Source organism: Lutjanus erythropterus, chromosome 14 (assembly GCF_056507025.1).
Source record: "Lutjanus erythropterus isolate fLutEry1 chromosome 14, fLutEry1.hap2, whole genome shotgun sequence".
Taxonomy (NCBI): domain Eukaryota; kingdom Metazoa; phylum Chordata; class Actinopteri; order Lutjaniformes; family Lutjanidae; genus Lutjanus; species Lutjanus erythropterus.
In genome coordinates this window covers 4,857,823-4,880,581 of record NC_139330.1, presented here as the reverse complement: position 1 = coordinate 4,880,581, position 22,759 = coordinate 4,857,823, and the positions used below count along the sequence as shown (strand labels likewise).

At 37.7% G+C, this 22,759-nt stretch overlaps 1 protein-coding gene and 1 long non-coding RNA gene across 2 annotated transcripts in view; one reads left to right on the top strand and one right to left on the bottom strand.

Moving 5' to 3' along the window:
- The window catches only part of LOC146315093 (uncharacterized), a 74,443-nt gene extending 71,475 nt beyond the window's left edge, over positions 1-2,968 (bottom strand). Inside the window, exon 1 of the long non-coding RNA XR_014771826.1 lies at positions 2,866-2,968. This is a non-coding gene — a long non-coding RNA (uncharacterized LOC146315093). The remainder of the gene's footprint in view (positions 1-2,865) is intronic.
- On the top strand, positions 516-22,759 carry hmgcll1 (3-hydroxymethyl-3-methylglutaryl-CoA lyase like 1). The gene is made up of 9 exons (XM_084735242.1): positions 516-654; positions 3,496-3,573; positions 4,810-4,917; positions 6,028-6,123; positions 6,316-6,464; positions 8,409-8,472; positions 9,574-9,762; positions 21,024-21,149; positions 22,523-22,759. Exons 1-9 carry the CDS (start codon positions 559-561, stop codon positions 22,625-22,627), a joined length of 1,011 nt encoding a protein of 336 aa, XP_084591368.1. The 5' UTR covers positions 516-558; the 3' UTR covers positions 22,628-22,759.

The following is a 22,759-nucleotide window of genomic DNA, read 5'->3' as shown; positions in this document are numbered from 1 at the left end:
TGAAGGCTTTTAACTTATTTGAAGCTGTAAATTCTTGTCTGGGACAAGGTTTTTGGCAACAAAAAAGCAAGCCAAAACATTTCATAAATGTGTTTTCACCAAAAAACTGAAATTAGAGCATTGGTACTAATTTTTAAAGGTTTTTTTTTGGTAGGACATGATTTGTACCAGCTCTCATGAATGGATGATATTTTTCCTCACAATGCTTCCACAAGTATTCCCAGTCTAAAGTGCAGCACAAATCTCCCATATCGCTCCATTTGCCACTTTGCTTCACACCATTTCCTCTCTCTCAGTCTCCATCCCCCTCATCCCTCTCTGTTTTGATCCCCTCCCCTGGTAGGGATGTGGCTGCCATGGCAACTGCTGAATCATCCTCCATCCACCGTCTGCAGCCTTCCTCTAATGCCATCCCCTCATGCAGCGAGGCCCTCCATCGTCCAGGCCTGCACTGGCACATTAATCTGGCACTTCAATTTGCTATATTACTCGCAGCAGCCTGTGCAGGAGAGTCTCAGAGGACACGGAGGTGCGGCGGGCTGAACGGCAGCCATTCGGATGGGTAACGTACCCACTACGGTGAAGCACTGCCTGAGCTACGAGCAACTCACCCAGGACTATCCATGGCTGAGACGCTGGCTGCTGGAGGAGAAGGTGGGCGTCGGCTTTCTTGTTTCTAATCTGCTGCACATGCTCTGCCACATGACTCTCTCATGACAGAGAGGCGGCACAGCAGCCAGCCACTGATGACAGCGCTGATGCTGCATGCTGCTTATATAATGCTACTGTTTCTGCACTACTTTTACATATCACTCTATTTTTAAGGATGCATGGGATTACTCTCTAAGTAAGAATGGTAAATTGTTTTTATCTTTCTGTATTAACTGTATGTGATAAAAGATGCAGATGAGATGCTTCTGTTTCCTCTGTACTGTGTTACTTCATGAGGCTTCCTCAGCAAGATTACTAGATAACAACTTATTGCATGTAAACAAATATGTCAAAGTGGTTCTTTACATTTAAATACTACTCACTGATCACATATTCAGCTTGTATTAATTAACAGATTTGATTTTTACATTAAATCAAGTTACTCAAGGCTCTGCAGCACTGCATGTAGCTTTTGAGCCTCTTATAGCTCATTGTTGTGGTTTTACGGGTTGCACATTTTTTGAATAGTTGAGTCTGACACCTGTGGGGTTTTTTTTTTATTTGCTATCCCTCAGAAAATAGCAATATCAGTGTAAATATAAAGCATTAATTAATAGCCAAGCATTCAAAATCTCAGTACAAAGCAAATCTGTAGAGCCCACACAATATATCAGTCAACATATATTACTGGCCCAGTGTTAGCCTATCACAGCTCCATCAGTCTATACAGTTATGTGTGCCAATATGAAAACGTTTCTTTCTACAGAACAGTTACAGGACTCAACAATAAGGATTCCTTGCTTGCCTGGAGCAAGTGAAGTGCCATGTCAGGCTAGTAAATCTGGCAACTCACTTTCCTGACTGAGCAAGTGGTAAAAAAAAAAAAAGAATCTAATTATCAAACAATTGTGATGCAAAGTGGCAGAAAATGCTATTTTTTTTAGCCTCTCAAATATATACATTTCCCATTTTTCTCTGTCTGTTTTCAATTTAACTGAGTATCTTTGGGTTTTAGACATAATGAGATATTTAAAGACATCACCTTAGACTTTGAGAAACTGGGATGGACATTTTTCATTATTTTTTGACATTGCAGCCCTAGATTAAACATGACAGTTAACTTCAGTCTTTGTCGTTATTTGATAATCACTAATAAATAAAACAGTTTGTACAGGGTAAAGTAAATAACGACATTGGACAAGTAGATTTCTGACCCACTTGCCCAAACAGCCAAAATATAAACACATGGTTTAAAATATAAACAATTGATTTAGTCTGACATCTGTACAATTAAAAGCTATGCATTCAAATCTTACTCCAAAGAACACTGAGCTCAAATATTGCAGCTGAATGATATTATTGGCCCGTCACAGCTATATCAGTCTACACTGGTATTGGTGGATATGTGCCCAATACGTGCCAACATTTTTTTTACAGAACAGAATGTCAGAATGTCAACAATAAGGATTCCCTGCTTGGACAAGTAAATCTAGAAACTCACTTGTGCAACTGGGCAAGTTGTAAAAAAGGACTAAAATATTAAGCAATGAATGAACATTTAAGACATCATCATGGACTTTGTAAAACTAAGATGGACATTTTCACAATTTATAGACGTTACAGCCCTTGATTAAACATGAGAATGAAGTTCATTGTTTGTTGTTTTTTTTTGGTTAACATTGGTTAACAAAGATTGACTTTGACAAGAGGAAAAACATTAATGTTGACCATACATAATGCATACTGTTTTATTTATTTATTTTACTTTAAAGGCAGCATTTTATGGTTATTATTTCTAGTTTATTTATTTGGTTTTATTATTAATTTATCGGCTTCGTCCCCCAAAAAATCAATATCAGGCTCTAAATATCAGTAATCAGTTTAAGCAGCAAGTTTACCAGCGACTGTACTGTATTACTGAAGCTGTAACTTGTACAGTAAGGAGCATTTCATTGTTGCATTTGATGAAATGTTGTAGCACAAAACAAGTTATCCAAAAGTACAAGTACCTCAACAAAGTACTCAAGTACAGTAGCGAGCTAGTTTGTTTGTTTGTTAGTTTGTTTACATTCAACTGTAAACTGTTTTAGCTAGCTTAACTGCTCAAACACAAACAAAACGTTAGTGAAGACAGTTTAGCAGGATATAAAAAGACACAGACTGAACAGAAGAGCTACAGAGAAGAAGCAAACGAAGCGTGGATACTGGACTTACATACACGTGTCAGGTGGACAGTGAAACGACTCCCAGTGGATGCTAATGTTGCTCCATGTCTGCTGAACATGAGAGACGCCACTGTTTGCTAACGCGTTAGCCATTAGCCAAATCAGCTCATAGGCTGCCGTATGTTAGCCTGCTTCTTTTTTCTCTGCCCCCTAGTGGACAGAAAATGATTAAATAGATAAGTATTTTTTGTTAAGTTTGTTGGTGTTTATTAAATGTCACTGTCACTCAGTTTAAGATGTTAGTTGTATCAGTTCTGTAATCTGAAATCCATGTTGAGTTTTTAAATTAGTTAAGCTTAAACTCAACAAGGGCTCTTCTTTTGTCTAGAATTAATTTATGAGGAAAAACCCTGATCCTCATAATATCTCTTGTGGTTTGTGTGGAGTTACCCTCGCCCTCTTTCCCAGTCTTTCCTCTCTGACACATCTCCTGACTTTGCAGGCTTATGTTTTGGTTCTCAGGTTTCCTCTGGCTTTGAGGTAGACAGATGTTCATGTTAGAAATAACATGACCTGGAGCATCCCACGCCCAAAGGATGACTGACTGCTTGTGTTCGGTGTCTTGAGTGGTCTTCCTCAATTTATTCTCTTCTCTGTTTCTCTTTGATATTTTCCCCAGACCATTACAGGACACGAGTATCCAAAGTTTGTTAAAATAGTTGAAGTTGGACCAAGAGATGGACTACAGAATGAAAAGGTATACACTGTCATTTAAGTCATGAATCTCATTTATATTTATATTGTTTCGTATTATAGATGATCGTCCTGGGAAACTCCAATTTTTTCTCCATTTTTCATACATAAAACAATCCATAACATATGGGTTGTGTGCCATAATTGCTGGGAGCATATGTTTCACATTTTCTTTGAAATTGAATAGGAGAGATGACACGGCCTCTGGCTTAGTCACTGCTTTATCATTTCCTCATTGTACGCTTGTAGTTTTACAGATTGCACTGGACGCAGGGATAATTTTATTTACCTCAGACTCTTATTGTGAAAAATATTGTGTATCGTGAAAGACCTCAAAATATTCAGCTAGTGCATGATTTAGCAAGTGAAGACAGATCATAATACACTCTTAGAAATAAAGGGGCTGACTAGAACCAGGAAGGGTTCTTTGGCTTGTCCTCACAGGAGACCACTTTTTGGTTCCTGGTAGTTCCTTGTATAAAGGTTCCACTTGGAACCCTTTCAGAGAGTTCTACCTAGAATCTAACTTAAAGGGTTACACCTAGAACCATCTGTGAAAGGTCTCACTCCTCGCCCCTGTGAGAAGTTCCACAGAGAACCCCTCCATAGCACAATGGTTCCACCCACAAGCCTGTCTGGGAGTTCTATCCAGAACCTTTCCATCCTCTATGGGTCCTAACAAGAACCCACCAAGGGGGTCCTACCAAGAACCCTTTTTATATTACAGTGTTTTTATCTAGAACCTACCCAGGGAGTTCTATTGAGAACTCTTTTTTACATGACAAAAGGTTTATCCAGAACCCTACCAGGAGGTTCTACTGAGAACTCTTTCATCCTCCAGAGATTTTGTCTAGAACTCACTTCATTGGTTCTATTGATAACTCTTTTATCTTCCAGGTGTTTTATCTAGAGCCCACCCAGGGGGTTCTACAGAGAACCCTTTTACATTCCAAAGGTTTTATCTAGAACCCACCTGTGAGATTTCTCAAGAACCCCTATATTATGGTACAAAGAACCCCCGACTAACCCTTCCTTTAAAAAAAACAAACACAAAAAAAAAAGATCCTTCATAAGTAAATGGTTCTGAGTAGAACTTCAGCATTTTAGGAAGAACCCTTTTGGAACCCTTCTTTCTAAGAGTGTATGATTGGCAGATTCTGACAGATATCTGCATGTTGTACCTCCCATCTCGGGTGGAATCAAATCCAGAAAGAGCTGTTTCAGTTTCATTGTTCCCCAGGAAATTGTTCCGACAGGGGTGAAAATCCAGCTGATAGACATGCTCTCAGGAACAGGCCTGCCTGTGATCGAGGCCACCAGCTTTGTCTCTTCAAAGTGGGTACCGCAGGTAATAACTCTTCTTTGTGTACGGCAACAGAGTGCTGAGTGATTTATTAGGATCTCCTTCTTGTCTGTGTCAGTAACTGACATAAATACACTCCTCTTGTTGGACCCACAGATGCTTTTGGAAAGAATATTTTAACACATCACCCATTCTTGAGAACTGGGACAAATCATGTTCTAACAAGAAAATCATTTAATTTTTTAAATTTCTAAACATGCTCTGCGTCAGAAAACACCTGTGTCCCGGACAAGAATTCCCAACATCAAAACATTAAAAATCTAAAACAAACGATACCTACTGATAACATAGGATAAAATGTGCTATTATAATCATCTTTGTTTTAAAATATTTTTTTAATGAAAATGTTGGCCCTTTAAAGTTGTGTACCAAATTTCTGTCAACTACAAAAAACGTGAATTAATCAGAATTAAAAAGGACTAGTGATACCCTGCGGACCCTTGTCTCACTGTCTCACTGGTTTAAGGAAAGGCAGGACTACTGCTCAAGCACTGGTAAACTTTCTATTTTTCAACAAATCAATAAAATAAAATTGCTATCAGATGCATCTCAGCCATATAATCTCACCTAAAAATGATAGTTTCAAAATTTGTATTTTGCTTAGCATTAAGAGAACTCTTAGCAACTGTAAAAAAAAAAATAATGGCTGCTCACAACAACTATGGTGTGAAATGAAAGAATGCAACACTTTGTCAGTTCAGAAGTCAACTCCATCAGATTTTCCATCTGAGTCTATATTTAATTAAAAATACAATCACCTGGAGGTTGGCCCATTACAAGCTGTCATAGCCAAGAATTTGATCTTTTATCTATATTTTCCAGCATAATTCAAGAAAAAAATCAAAACCCCTTCAAAATGTTGTCCCACTTCTCAAGAATGACTGATGTCCTTCGTATAGTCGACCTCTGATTCCCTGACATAAATTGTACCACTGTTTATTTCCTGGAACAGAAACATGTCCCCTGTTTTGTGACATGAAAAAATAATTCTGTCCTTTATAGAATCTTTGCAGACTCAGTGTGTGAAAACATCTGTGCAGGATGATGTTAAAGGTTTATTTTCCTACATCATATGTTTTCCCCCCCTTCATGTAGATGGCGGACCACACTGACGTTCTCAGAGGGATCCAGAGAGCACCTCATGTTCAGTACCCTGTTCTGACACCTAACATGCAAGGCTTCCAGGATGCTGTAAGCACTAATTTTCACTTCAGCGCGACGATCTCTTCTATAAACCATAACTGTTTACCCACACTTGTCAATTTGAGTTAATTGCTGGCACTAAAATATTTTTTGCCACATAATTCCTGCACTTACGTAAGTGTGAGTCCAAGGCAGCATTCAAAACCGTTTTACAAGTTCATTTTTCTCTCCTCTTTTAAGGTTGCAGCTGGTGCTACTGAGGTGGCGGTGTTTGGGTCAGCGTCTGAAACCTTCAGTAAAAAAAATATTAACTGCTCCATTGATGAAAGCATGCTGAGGTTTGAGGAGGTCATTAACACTGCCAAGGAGCGACAGATTCCAGTGCGTGGGTCAGTACTCTGGCTATTATCGTCACTTACAATGAGTGAAAACACATATCCAACATCTTAATCACGTTCTGATTTTACGCTGCTTTCATTTCTTTACTCCAACTGAAAACAAAACAATTGAAAATGCTGTACTTTATGTTAAGTTTTTTTTTTTTTTGCTTCTAATGTGATAGATAGTATTCATTTAAAGGTATAATCTGCAGCAGTTTCCTAAAAGAACAATTTATAGACTCATATAAACATAATCCCTTTCAATCATCACTTATGACCCACTAGAATTGTGTGGTGGTGTCTGCAGAGAGTTTGCATTTCCCCATTTTTTCTCATACGTATACATTTCACCAACTCAAAGCGTTGGTATTTGACATCCTGATGCCTTTTTGAACATCTTGGACAAATCCTACTCACTCTGTCTTTAAGGTAATGAAGATTGTTTTGTGTAAAATGAGCACTCACAATACATACAGCTGCTCAAGATAATCCATCATGCAGGAACTACTTTCTTTCTGCTGTAGAATATATCAGAACTACTTTTAAATCTAATGGAACTGCTCTCTTTCTACTCTCTTTTACCTGGTGGTAAAAGTAGTGCCTTGTGAAAGTAATGCCATTTAGTCCCATTATATTTTAGAGGAGACAGACATCTCTATTGCAGAAAGCTCCAAAACTCTCTAGCTCACACCAAAAACATCTAAATGGATAAATAACACAATAGATCAGAGGGAAAATATATATATATTTGATTTGGGGTTGAACTGTCCCTTTAAAGTGACTGCTAAAATGAAATAAGATAAAAGAGTCAGAAGCAAGAATTTGTGTCTTTTGTTGTTCATGGAAAAGCAAGCCACTGCAACCATAATGCATGTTTTATTTATTTATTTATTTTAGACTATATGAGCTTTTCCATCCAGAAAAGATAAACACAATGTTGAAACAGTGGATTAGTGTAAAAACAGTCACTTTCTGACTGCCAAAAACTGTCTGGTGATTAACAAATGGCACAAACTCAAGATCTGGATCATCACAAAAATGACTCATCTGTTAGCCAAATCTCATGCAAATCCATTTGTACGGCTTTGAGATATCTCACTGACAAACAGATAAATAACCAAAATAATGAAAAATAGTTCTTATCCTCATTTAAACTGAGGTTCTGCTTTTCAAAATGATTTTTATTCCAGTGAACATGTCCTGCTGCATGTAATCCTTTCAGGAATAATCTGCGGTTTGTAGTTCTTCATTTTACAGTGAACTGCTGCTTCATCCACAGCAGTTTTTAAGTTTTTTATAGCTACATTCAGGATGATAAAATATGAATATGATGTTGAGAATTATGTTGGATATAATTTATCCAAAAAGCAAAGTTCCTCATTTGCCCGGCTCAGATCTGGTATTTTACCACAAATGGAAGAAGAAAAGTGGATTTGTTCAATGTGCTGTTTAGTTGATAAAGAAATGAGTTTCACTCTCTTTCTACCGGGAGCTGTGCAATACTCTGTTGAGTAATATAACATCATCATCATCATTGATTTTGTGTACATGGATGATACACAAAGATTGCATTGGTTGTTCACACATGAAACACTGATAAGAAAGAGAAATAAGAAAAAACTCTCAAAATCATGATTAATTGTAAGTTTTAAATAGTTCTTTTCAGTGCACAATTTATTTAAAATCTATTTCAAATGTTTTTCTTCTTTTTCAGAGAAACTACAGCAACACTATTATAAAATAGTAATTTGTTTTCTTAATTTTTTTCTCCTATATGTATTACTGGAAGATGTAAGTTTAATAATATGATGGTGTGTTGTAATCCCATGTGGGATGGGCCAGATGTTTGGCATAACACAAAAATGAAAATAAACTAACTACAGTTAGTCATAACATGAAAAGCCACCAACACATAAACACATTAAAGTTCTCAGTGGTGTTGTCCTCTTTCAGGTATGTTTCTTGTGCTCTTGGATGCCCCCACGAGGGAAACATGGAACCTTCCAAAGTTGCTGAGGTGAGATCAACCTTGTATGTTCTCATTATACTTTTATGTTCAATGAAACTTTCAGTAAAGAAAATATCAATGAGTTTTGAAATGTTATCACGTTTCTGACAAGTTAAAGGAGCAATATATAGCACTTGTGCATCAAAGAATGACTGTATATTATAGGTCGAGATCCTATTAAATATACGATCTGTGGTTGAAGCAAGTTGTTCTACACCTACTCATTCAGCGAACGTTCAGCATTAATATACTGGAGTATTTCGATTACCATGTGTCCTTGATGTCTGATGACAACTTGTAGTCACTTATTACAGTGAATATAATACAGATTTCTCCTCTAAGGTTAAACAACTACTACAGCCAGTTTTTGAATCATTCCTCTCCTTCATAATCAGTCATGATGGAATGCCCTTTTCCTTCACTTTTCTCACAGAATGAATTCATGAGGTGATGTTCATTTCATTAAATTACAAGAGCCATTAACTCAGCAGCATGTGTAATTGTCTGCAGGGGATGGAGTGGTGTGTTTTTTTTCTCTTTCCTGCCTTATGAAACTCTTATTCAGGTACAAAAGTTTCAGATAAGTAGATTTAAGATAAAAAATTCACTCCCTTGTTTGTTGTCAGTTCATTGTCCTCACTTGCCCTCTGAATCACAGGACTGAGTTGTGTTGTGAGTTTTCTATCTGTTTTTTGTTGATGGAAAAATAATTACTTAGTTATGTCAAGGAAATTGTATATTTTCTGTCATTCCGATGTTAAGACAATTGCATCTTACTGTAGATAAGCTTTAACAGTTCTATTAGGCAAGGTAAGGCAAGTTTATTTGTATAGCACATTTAAAGAACGCAGCAATTCAAAATGCTTTACTTAAAAAAATCAAAAGCATCAAGACAATATGTAAAAGCAACGTAAAGCAATATAAAAAGATATTGCAATACAGTTAAAAGAGTCAAATAGAAGATGTTAAAAAAGATCAAACAAGAAAGTAAAAGTTACAGTAAAGTTTTAAGATAGAGATGAAGATATTAATCAACAGCCTCAAGGCAAACAGCATGATTACTGCAAAGTGTTATCAAGAACATTTGACCATATTCTCACTCTTCTTTAGGTGGCAAAGCGGTTATATGAGATGGGCTGTTATGAGATTTCCTTGGGGGACACAATCGGTGTTGGTACTCCAGGTTCTATGTTTAAGATGCTGCAGAGTGTGATGAAGGAGGTGCCCAGCAGCGCTTTAGCAGTTCACTGCCATGACACTTACGGCCAAGCACTGCCCAACATCCTGACTGCACTTCAGGTAAGAACTCAGAAGAGACTCCTGATACTACTGGCCTCTGTGTTATATTATGTTATTATAATTATTATGGACCCCCCTACTTCTATCTAAGAAAAGCTGAGTTGTCCTACGCTGTACATACACCCACACACCCACACACACACACACACACACACACACACACACACACTCACACTCATATAGATAAGATAAGATAAGATAAGATAAGATAAGATAAGATAAGATAAGATAAGATAATGAGGACCAGTGGTTTAGATAATATTGTAGCGGTAGAAATACAGTTTAAAAAGACCTCTTAATATTTCAGTTATGACTTACAAAAGCGACATGATGTTTCTTGTATTGCTCTAATAAGGAAAATAAGACATTTGCCAAACTGTGTTCAAGTATTCAAGTATTCAAAGGCTTTATGGTCATATGCCAAAATAAACAAAGTTTTCAGTGGAATGAAATTTTTAGATCACTACCTGGTGCTGTCAAATATTCCACCCACAAATATTAAAATACGAAAGAGACAAACAAACAGAAGAAGAAACAAGAACAAGATAACTGGGGTAGACAAAGTGATAAAAAGCATTATGTGCAGTAAAAAACAGAATATAAAACAGTGTGTGCAGCATAAAAAGAATATAAACATTCTGTGCAAAAGGTGACTGAGGTAGACAAATCAAATGAGTTTCATATTATTCATATATTATATATATTTGAATATTTACTGCATTTTGCATAGTCAACTTCACCCTATTCATTTTATTGAAATCCTCTGTACCTTCATAGTTTTACATGTATGCACTTTTACTACGAAAGCAATGATTGTAAAAACTAATGATGAACAATCTCATTTACAAGAGAACCCTTAGGCACAAAAGACATAAACATCAACGATGAAAGCAAAAGAGAAAAACAAGCGTAAAAATAGTCAAGTCTTTATGCTTGATAACAACAGACACACACACACACAGACACAGACACACACACACACACACACACACACACACACACACACCAAACATGAGCCCAAAACCAAACCCCAAGTTTATAAAAATGTATCCACTCTAAACAAAAATGTGATTAAGGTTTACAATTGGTGCTCTCTCTGGCACGACTGTGCAGCTCTATTTTTGGTGAGAATCGCTCAAGGCACCTGGCATTTCTGGAAGTTCTCAAAACGAAAGGGAATGGCTCCAAGATGGCTCCAAAGGTTGGGTGGAGGGACCTGTGAATTCTGGGAAACGACGCAGAAAGAGCTTAAAAAATTCTTAAAACCTGGCAGACGAATGAACATTTTTGGGAAAAAGCGTGAAGGAGAGACATGACATCTCTGCAAATTTGGTGAAGTGAAGTGGGATCTGTGAGAAAAGAGAAAATTCTCAGGTGTCTCTGGAGAAAAGGAAGACATGAGCTCTGATAACTCTGGGAGGACTATCCCTTTGTGGGACTGATGTGAAAAGTGGCTGCATTTTCTCTGCGGAGAACTTACAAACACTGGCTTGGTTAGAAGAAAAGACCCATTTATCTCAGAGTTGGAAGTCTAGATTGTCCTCCAAGACAGTAATGCATCATTGTCTTGATCTGCACATCCTCTCATGTCAAATTGTTCGACAGCTTTACTTTCTGTTTTCTCAGTGGCTTGGCAAGAATCTTTTTGGGCACCTTCTACTCCAGATGCACATCCTTCTCCTTGTGATGAACACGAACACTCTTGTGGAGAACCACAGGCCCATTATGGATAAATGCCCAGCCTTTGCATAAATCAGTGTTGTTACTCACGATGACATGAAGAGGAGCAACCAGATGTGGAAGCGAAGTCGAGGTGGTGATTCTTGTTCCAGGATATCTTTCAACTTCCTCAAGTAACTGCCAACAATGTAGAGATCAGAAGTCTTTTCAGAGGCTTTAAATCATTATTCCTGCTGGGGATAATCATATGTGAAGCTGCTTCCAATCCATCTTTTTAGACAATTTTTGAGCCGTGTATTGTAGTCCATTCAAAGACAACATATTTTCTTAATTTCTGCAAAGACCAAAATATAAGCAAAGTTTATTTTTCACTGGAACCATGCAAAAGGACGTTAATTCAACATCAAATCTTCATTTAGGCTGATGGCCATGGTTTAAAATCACTTCAAATTCACATATTTATTAGCTTGACATCACCAGAACAATTCACAAATACAAATTAGTGGAATCTCTCAGTTCATTTTGAATTTCTAAAGGTTACAAACAGGTGCAAAACCAAAAATGCATCCGGATACAACTGAATGGACGTAAATCCAATGAGAAGCCCCGTTCACACATGCAGTCTGTCCCTGAAATGTTCAGGAACATGTCCTGCACAGGGATCAACATTTATGAAATCTACACCACCAATTTCCCACCTCAAGAGCTCTACATCATGAGATTTATATTAAATTAGTATTGAATTATTCTAAACACCCTCTAATCAGAGATGAATTTGCAGAAGTAACAAGAGTTACACTATTTTTTCTAACCCTCTACTTTGTACTTTTTACTTTTTACCCAGCTGTAGAAACATCAGTACTGCTTATTCTCCCTTTTCTTCTTCTTTTTCTTCTTGTACCATGTGTGTGTGACTAGCACAAATCACTGGTGCCTGAAAGGTTGTCCCAGTAATTTCCTGAGAACTGAAGCAACAAAATGACTGACATTGTGTACCTGGTAAATCACACTACCAAATCATGTTGGAAGTACGACAAATATTTTTTCTTACCAACAAAAGCTTTAAGTGTTTATTCTTCTTTTAGAGAAAAAAAAAACAGTCCAGTTTGTTAAATAGTGATGCATTACCAGATTTAACAGAAACAGTTGCATATCAGCAGCAGCCATCGTTGCTGCTCATGAAAATGCTGCATCAGCCAGTGAGGTCCTGCTTCTCTGCCATCATAGCACACAACCCTTATATTAAAATAAACCACTGTTTTAAGGGATATAAGGTATTCATCTAATATAAATCTAAAAAGTACTATCGACTGTGTCTTCTCAAACAAATATTGTCCTTTTGAGTATTGAGCTGATGTATGAAACACCGTGCTGCTGTCCAAATGTTTATCAAACTTGCTGTACGCCTGAATGGCCCCTGAGCTTTAATGACAGTGTGTCAGTTTACGACATTATGAATGAATGAACCCTCTGTTGGGTACAAAACAAATGTGTAAGTTACAATGGGACACAGAGAAAACCAGGAACCATCAGTCAACAGGGAAGAGGGGCATTAAGAAACATGATCTAAGCCTCCCCACAAAGCAAGATGATTCACAAACTGCCCAGTGAGAGAAAATCCCAGAATCTTAATGAACATAAGATATTTCCAATGGGCCCTTCCATCACAGCACACATGCATTGTTGTGACGAAAAAAACTTACAGTAATATTCTCTGTTTCTACATAGCTCACAAAAATGTAATTAGGCTATAAACCCCTGTGGAAGAGCCCTCGTCAGGGTGTTTTTCACCACTTTGTCTGCAGCGAGTGTAAAAGTGACATAAATCCTGACATAAAACAGAGGTAATGCAGATATGGCTGTATCAGTTCCCTGCAGCACATTGTCACTGCAGAGGAGGAAAGTCATTGGGGGCTGGGTGGGTCAACAGATGTGAGGGGGTCAGCACAAAGGCTCACCTATTCACTGTCTGTCGGACAAAGCAACTGAGAGCGAGGTGGATAGAAGGGCCCTGGGGGGCTCCTAACTCATCTGTCGCTTGGCTGTTGAACTCTCTGACAATGCTGTGCTTAAAGGCCGGTGGAAGATGATCCCTTCATTCGCTCGCTGCTGCTCAACACGTGATGAATGGTGCTGCAGCTGCAGACCCCAGTCTATAATCTTTGGATGCACCTATAAATATCTGGTGGGCAGAAGATAATAATGAGTTGTGACTTTTACAGTGGTGGGCATAAATTGCTGCTTAATTACTGTGATAATGTCATTGATTTGCAATCCAAAAAGGGTCTAGTTTTAAGATCTGAAAACATTTATACACTCAACAAAGACAATTATAGATTAGTAGACACCTTTTGCTTTGATGACAGCTTTGCTCACTGTTGGTGTAATCCGAAATGTTTCTTATAAAAACAAAAAAAAAAAAGAAAAGCATTGAATGAGAACTCTGTCCAAACTTCTGACTGTATATATAGATATATGTAATTATATAAATATAGATATAATATTAATATATTTCCCAGCCCAACAAGAAACTTACATATTGTGTTGATTTTGGAGACTCTGTGGACAAAAGCAGTAGTGTTTCCAACACCATAACCACAAAATGTAATGTCAAAAATAAAGTTATCTGAAGAAAAATCTTATCCTGCTTCTTTTTAACCAGCTAATGTACCACTTGCTGTAACTTTGCCTGGAAAAATGTAAACACAGGCTTTTTCAGTCTGCATATGATCTGATCTCAAGATGGCAGGCATTTGAAATAACTAAGAGTCAATCTTCTTACCAGTGGTCTCACTTGCTTTGGTCTCTTCACAATCGGTCTCCAGCAGGGACACAACATTGGGCGACCTGGTAGCTCATTTGGCGGAGCATGCGTCCCATGTACTGAGGCTGGGAGTCCTCTATAGCAGCTGTGGGTTCGATTCCTGCCTTTGATTCTTGCCTGCAGTCCCCCTTTCCTACCATATCTTCCATTGTCCTATGTAACTAAAGGCATAAAAGACCAAAAGTATCTTTCAAAAAAAGACACATCGTTGATGAAAGGCTTCCCAGGAATCCTCGTGCAGTCATATGAGGGCGCTGACCTACTAAATTAATATGTGGCACCTATCCCTAACAGTGAACTAGTTTGCTATTTATTACTGAAACATATTGGCCAGTTAACTGTATTGTTATCCCGAGTGTACAGACACACTTGTAAGCCACAATATGCTGCTTTGTAACTTCACAACCAACAGACTCTGACATGTCCTCCACCAGCAAAAGTCCAGAGTGAGGCTAACGCAGCTAACATTAGCCCTGCTACAGCTGCTGCTGATTTAGGCAAACGCAAACGACAGAAGACCTGAAAATATTCAATCCACTATGTGTAGTAAGGTGTCCTGCTCCATCTGCATTAAACTGAGATTGTTTTATAACCAGTTAAAACTCCTTGGTCTATCTTTGATGTTAATACTGGTAGATTTTCACATATTATTTATTTCCTTATATATCATCTCTGAAACCTACATTTGTAGGCCAGTTATTACTTCTTACTCCAGTTGAATACATGTTAATTCATTCAAAGGAGCTTTATTGCCAAGACCATAACTAAATAGTAATTCCAATGCACATTGTACAAGATTACATACATAATGTTAACATTTCAACATTAAATAGCAAAATCAACTACAAAATAAACAACCACAACAACAAAATTTTGCAACAGAAATCAGGAACAGGACGCTGAGCAAAACTGATGTTGGATAGCAGCAGCAATATTTGATTGTTTACGTAGCATTTCTAAATAAAATTTATGAATTTAATTTACATTATTGATTAGATTTTTGAAGAATGAACATGGCAGTTCATAGTGTTGTGACTACTGAGATAGCAGATACTTGTTCTCTAACTTCTATGTAAAAAGAAAAAAGGTTTTTAAAAGGTTTTCAGATGTTAAATAAATATTTACAGTACCAGTACCCTGTCAGGACACAAAACATAGTAAAGCCAAAACATTATGGATCGATTTACTCTAATATTGATGCTTTTCTCCTGATTATCTGCAGTATGGTGCTTTCCATCTGCAACATAAAAGCTCAACTATGTCCATGTGTAAAATAGCAAATATTTTTAGAGTTAACTTTTATTTTTTTATTTTGGATGGCAGAGTGAAAAAGCGCAGAGGGACGGTGAAATTCCTCTGTGTATCATATTTAGAATGATTCATCACAGCTGCCCCGTGGCCACAGAAAATAATAGCAGCCGGGAATATTTAGCCTACCATTTGCTCACCCATAAACAAGATGGAAATGAAAGATTTTATCATAGGTTTTCATTACTGTGTGCCAGAAGTCCACACCACCAACTGGGAGAGAAATGAATTCCCCCAGCCCTGTCAGCCCTGAGTCACCTCTTTTGTTCCTGATAAAGACATTCCTCAGTCTTTGTACCTTTTCTTTTTTTTTTTTTTTTCAGCAGGTCTGGGGGGGCTTTGTTACAGACCTACTCCTGGCAGGTCACACAATGACAACGTATGTACTTAGATTTCACAGGCTTGGCAAGGAAAATTATTTATTCTTACCCGCAATTTTGGTGTATTGTGTACTGCTGCAGCTGGGGAATACAGTAAAACCTGCCTGAGTTCTCCGCTAACAATAACTTTCATCTTCAGTGTTTTCTTTTGTCTCTCTCCATGAGGAAATTCTCAACCGTGACAGGCTCTGCAGAGTCAATAACTTTGTTTTACTAACATTCAAAGATCTACTTTGTGAGCTAAGTTGGTCTACTTTAATGTGTTATCTTCGTTTATCATTGGCAGATGTTGATATGATGATTTATAACTGGCATTTATTATTTAACATTTATAGCACGACTGAAATTATTGGCCTATCACAGCATATATCTTGCCCAGCATGTGCTAATATAAAACTTAATGCAGATTGCTTTTGTTTGTGAACTTTAGAAGCAGAATTCGGAGAATATTTGATTCTTTCTCTTAATTCAGTTTTAAAATTTACATATATTTTGCTCTATTGGTGTTTTCTAGTTATATTTATTAATAATTATTAAAAAATACCATAGTTTTATAGTTTCAGCACCCCATATCATATTGGACAGTAAAATTTATTGCTAAACTGTAAAATATCCTGCCAACATATCTATATATACCACATTTTAGGGAGAACTGCAAAAAATGTATTCATTCTATATTCTGTATTATACAGAATTTTTACTCCCTAATATCAACATCAGCCACCAACATAAAATGTCGGCCAGTTCCTATAACATTATCATATTATGACCCTCATGATCTCCATCATCGTCACTTAAATGTTGTTTTTCAGAGGAAAAATGTGATCCAGTAATGGATAATTATACACTCTGTAGCTTAAATAATATTGATTATAATGTGATAGTGCACTGAAAAAAGCAAATTGTCAGATCAACTTTAAAAAATGACTTCAACTAGCGACTCAAACAAATTCAGTTTTTTCAAATGAAGTTAAGTTATATGAACACAATTGCTTTAAGTCAGACATACTTATTAATCTCACTGCTTTCAAACCAACAGTTTGTATTAATGCACCATAAATTTAAGGCAAACCAGCTTAAAAGTTTCCAGTTCCTCAGTGATTTGCTTTACCTTAAAGTAAAACACTGCTCTTTACCAACCTAATACTGTGGTTTCTGGAAAATTAGTATTTATTTATAGTAACCTTAGTTAAATTGCGTGTCAGCCTAACATTTATCAACATACATTTAACAAACTGAAATAACACACTAATACAAGTGGGTCATTTTCTATATAACACATTACTTTATTTGATCACAGCATATAATTCTGTTTTGCATTAGACTTAATCTGGTGGCTCAACTGGTGGACGCCATGACATCAGGCGGACAATACAAAGAGAAATCTAAAGGACGAGCTTTTACTGAAGTAAGAACGGCAGGTTAAAGGAGAGGGTTTGGGTTAGGTAGAAAAGTAGAATTCCATCACTAAAGCAGAAAATTGAATGAGACTCATTCAAAACATTAGATCAGTTGAAGTGAAATACACTTTTTACAGTGTACATTCATACGTGTACATTATCTTAGACATGATCATATCAGCTTGGTTGTGCACCACATTTCATGGTCATGATTTACTTCACTTTATTCATTTATTTATCAGGGACAACACAAACTGTTTAACATCAATATTACAGAGGTCAGTGTTGAGCAGCTTGATGTTATATACTCAAAGAAAAAAACAAGAAGGCCAACAAAACATTTTCAAAGCACATAATGATAGAGCAAAATGGAAGGATAAATAGTAAAAACAGAACAGTGTGAAATTCACAACCTTACAATAACCAACGAGACCAAACATTACAAAGAATAAGAGTATTGTCTCTCCACTCTAAGTGGAGTGCGCATGATGAATTATACACACACACACACACACCTTCCTGGTCTTTGTATTGTAAAACATAACATAACAGGCTGGGAGGTGTAACGTAATTGTTAAATCTCAAAGTGAATAATTACTGTAATTAGCACAGTGGTTCCCAAACAGTTCCTTTCAGCCAGGTTGGGTGCGTTTGGCGTGGACTGTGTTTATGCCAATTGGTAGTTTTTGTGCTGAGATTGTGATTTGAGAGTATTCATCACCTATTACTGACCATATACCTTCCACCTGAACACAAACACATAAAATGGAGTGATTGTTATGAATTCATGAAACTCAGTAATCCGTGAAGAAAGTAGATACGGAAGATGAATGACTTGATTATACCGTTCAGAATTTTCAAAGTAAAAATGTCATTTATTTATTCTTTATATGTTTGTTTTGTCCCTCCTATATCTGCCCCTTGCTCTCCAGTGGTGAGTGTATTTATATGTTCCTGGGAGGAGGTAGTATATGTGTCAGCAGTGGATCTGTGACAGTTTCTCTCAGTTTATGTAGCAGTGGGTAAAGCATCACTGCTTCATATCCTTCAGTGAACACACGCTCCCTCCCTCTGACGCAGTTATAAAACCAAAATGGGAGCTTGTCCATCTTCATCCTCGTCCACTCAGGGTGTAGAATGTCAACAGGCTTATCCCCAATCATGCAAGGTTGAAAATGCACTGTGTCTTTACTCAGGAATGTATTGTTTTTATACGGCCACAGCTCACTGAATATGGCTTTTTAACACCGAGTGCACATCTGGTTTCTGGGCAGTGTGAACCGAACTGAGCGTTGGCAAGCTCGAACTGCTGACCACCGATTCCTGCACGATCAGTGTCCAGAGGAACACGGCACGCTACTGCTGAAGGGTCCGTTTTGTTCCTCTCGGAAACATTACGCTGAAGACCCCTGGTTCGCAGCTGAAAGCGAGAGGATTGGCATGGTAGATTACAACTCTGTGTTTATACTACAAAAAATTCTGCCTTGTACAATATCCTGCTCTGGCTTTAACCAAGGTCTGGAAATCTCGTGCACTGCACACACCGGAGTAGATCTCCTCCTCCTCCTCCCTCTACCCCTCCTCCTCCTCTACCCCTGCCAACACAAACAGCAATTACGGCTGGCTCAGACAGCCACTGAAAGAAGTGAGTTCTTGTCTGGAGGAAAAGCAACCAATTAGGAGCATTGTTCAAAAAAAAAAAAAGGCAGTAGAGATTCTTTTAATTTAGCTCGGCTGGTTCTGCTCCACGGGGTGAAAGGCCTTCATGACCCGATGCCCCTGAGAGGATCAGCGTGTTAATTTTGTCTCACTGTGGGATCCTCTGACATCTGGCTCTGCCACGGAAGCTGGAAAACATCTTTAATATTCTCATGACAATCGCAGGGACATGTGGAAAACATCCCAAGACCTTAGCCCATAATGACTCAGAAAAACTTGGGGGCTGGCTTCATCATTTTTTGGTGTGAAAACAAAGTTTATACTCGTGGTTAGTTGATACACTTCCACAGCAAGAAGTGCAGTTTTGTCTCTTTACACGCATTCAGAGAGATTGTAAAATATGTCTGTATAAATGATTGGTTCCTGCAGCATCAACATCAAAATAAAAACTGTAAACTAATATGTCCCAAGCAGCATTTTAAGATGTTTGGTAAACTGTCCAGCAAAAGCATTGAAATTCAGAAAAACAACTTAAAATGCATCATTAACTTTCATAAGGAGGCCAGACACTTGGTATGAAAAAAACAGAAACGTTTCCAACAAAATGTAACAATTACGAGTCAAACATGTATCAAAGTAAACAAACTTTAAAGCTACTACAAGGAGTTTTTATCTGGTTATAAAACAGTCTCAGTTTATTACTGATGACTCTGCATGACTACTGGTGTAAATATTCTTACATCTTTGTGCATAAAGACCACCAGAAGATGGAAACATTGTCAGCCGAGGTCCTCAGTGAAGTAATTTATGACTTTAGTGATGATCTGTAGTAACTGCAACTGTTACCATTCCTGTAACCAGGAGAATCACATTCAGTGAGTTTATAAAGTATATCTAAGTGTTCTTGCAGCATCGATATCAAAATGAAAGCAGTAAACTAATATTTCCCAGGCAGCATTTTAGGATGTTTGGTGAGCTGTCCAAAAAAATCCACTGAAATTGAGAAAAACAACTTAAAATGTGTCATTCATTTTCATATGGAGACCAGACACTTGGTATTCTAAGCAGAAAAAAAACAGAAAGGTTTCCCACAAAACATAACAAGTATGAGTCAAACATGTAACAAAGTAAACTAATTTTTTGTAGATTTGTGACGACCAGTTGATTATTAAGCAGCTATTAAATTAAAAATGTGAATATTTTCTGATTTCTTTACTCCTGTTTGACAGTAAACAGAAAATCTTTGGCTTGTGGGCAAAACAAGACTTTTGACAATGTCATTTTGCACTTTGGGCAACATTGATCAACATTTTTCACAATTTTCTGGCATTTTATGGACCAAACAACTGATCCATTAATTGGGAAAATAATCGACAGTTAAAGTAAAACAATTAAAAATTTCAACAACGTAATTTGCAAGTGGAGGCCTGGCACTTGTTATTGTAGCCAGAAAAAAAAAAAAAAAAACATTTCCCCCAAAATATAACAATTAAGTGGATTTGATAGAGTCAAACATGTAACACAGTGAACAAAATTTAAATTTGTGTAGTAATGTTACAGGTCCTGTACTGTTGGCACAGTGTAAGAGGACACCATCCAGCCAAGGAAAAAACGTCTTCTCAGTGTGGCAAGAAAGTGAATCCCCATGGTTTAAAGGCAGAGTAGTGCTGTAAAAACATGAGTAACCAGGAGAATCAGAAACATATGAAATGTTCTGTTCAGCATTTATAATGTTCCTCTCATATGAACAAGGCCATAATTATGTGGTGCTGGTGGTTTAAGCTGACAAAGAGGATGACTAAGCCATACTGCGGGACATTCTGTGCCCACTCATCTTCGAGACATAAGCCCACAGTTCTCCTAAACAGCTGTAAAACACGACCGCAGGCCTGGCACAGCGCGCTGCACTGGGCAGAACAATCCAACAGAACAAGGATCTTTGTTCCTGGATTTCACCTGAGGTGAGGCCTGTGTGGAGCTGCTGAATGTCTCTGCTGTGTGTCCTTGCAGATGGGGGTGTGTGTGGTGGACTCTGCAGTAGCTGGTCTGGGAGGTTGCCCGTACGCTCAGGGTTCATCCGGCAACGTTTCAACAGAGGATGTCCTCTACATGCTTCATGGCATGGGCATTGAGACTGTAAGTGTGTCTTCACAGACCTGCTGTATTTCATGTCTCTCTAATCCCAACACATTAACCAAAGTCACCCAATCTTTCAGAGCTCATTTACATAAACAGATCGCTCTGCAAACACACCGCTCTGCAAATGTTTATTTTATAATATCAGTGGTTTTACACAACTTGCACAAGCCCACAGTGTTGAACGCCCCAACTCAAGGAACAATTTATTTAACAATTCCTACCCCTGCTGGTGGAGTGTTGTCACTACAGTTTAGTTTTCTATCACCTGTTGCACACATTGGTAGATTCATGAGGAGTGTCCCAGTAAAGGTAGAATCTGTAGGATTTGTCTGAACTGTTTGTAAACGCATTGGAAAATGTTGCATAATGTTGTTACATTCTTTTGGCCTGTCGTGTTATTTATCCAATCTAGATTTTTTGGTGTTAGCTGCAGAGTTTTGAAACATCTACCTTCTCTCCAATTTAATGGGACTAGATGGCACTCAGCTTGTGGTGCTCAAAAAATACTGAACTCTGAGAATAATCCACAGAACTTGTTGTGAGCAGTTTCATGAAGGAACTATTTTCCTTCTGCAGTAGAATGTATACCAGAGCTAGTTTCTTCTCTGCTCTACTCTAAGTAAGTAGCTCCTACAAGAGACTGCTCACAGTAGTGAGTAACCAGGTCATGATTTTTGAATTTGAAAATTTCAAATGTATTTTTTCGTGCTATCAAGAGTGCCATCCAGTTCCACTGTAGCAGAGAGAAGGCAGACATCTCTAGTGCTGACGTCTCCAAAACTCTGCAACTGCAAAAATCCTAGATGGATAAACAGCACCACAGGCCAGAGGCAAAATGTATATTTTTGGTGTGAACTGTCCCTTTAAGTATCCTGGCTACTATTTGAAGTGCCCTTCATTTTGCTTTGCTTTGTACCACATATTTAAAGGTCAGAATTAAAATAAAGCCTTGTATACTCTCTGAGTGTACGCCTACTATCGGAGTGTACATGCAAGACAGTTAAGGTTGTTAAGGGGGTAATTAAGAGCTGAAGTGACTGATCAGTTAATCAATTAATAGAATATTAGTCAGCAGCAAATAAGGGTAGAATCAGTAGGCTTCGTCCAATATGCCAGGAAGTGAAATACTAAGGTTTTGGGTTGGTAAAGCGTCTCAAGCACAGGAAATACAGTCATGTCTGTACAGATACAGCCACCACACACATTTAGCAGCTCATACATGATGATTGAAAGGGATTATGTTTCTGTCTATTTTACATTCTTTTTAGGTAAATGTTGCATGTTATGCATTTAAGTTCCCAGTTTTTGACAAGACAGAATCACCTTCGTGACCTTGCATTTTAACTGATACTGCTATTTCTTTTTTGCAGGGTGTGAACCTTGCCAAAGTTATAGAGGCTGGTGACTTCATCTGCAGTGCTTTATGTCGCAAGACAAACTCCAAGGTTGCACGGGCGAAAGGCAGGACACTCTGACGGGTTTCTGCAAATGAATATATTTAATTATCTGACTGTGTTCCCTTTAAAGTGCTTCCCCTGTTGTTGCTGCCTGCAGATTTGTTGCCTATGGTGCTGTATTTCTGTAATGAGGTATCATTTAAATGTTGT

Coding starts and splice junctions, on each gene's coding strand:
- hmgcll1 (XM_084735242.1), top strand. CDS start 559: ATGGGTAACGTACCCACTACGGTGAAGCACTGCCTGAGCTACGAGCAA. Junction 3,574..4,809: donor ATGGACTACAGAATGAAAAG/GTATACACTGTC, acceptor ATTGTTCCCCAG/GAAATTGTTCCGACAGGGGT. Junction 9,763..21,023: donor ACATCCTGACTGCACTTCAG/GTAAGAACTCAG, acceptor GTGTCCTTGCAG/ATGGGGGTGTGTGTGGTGGA.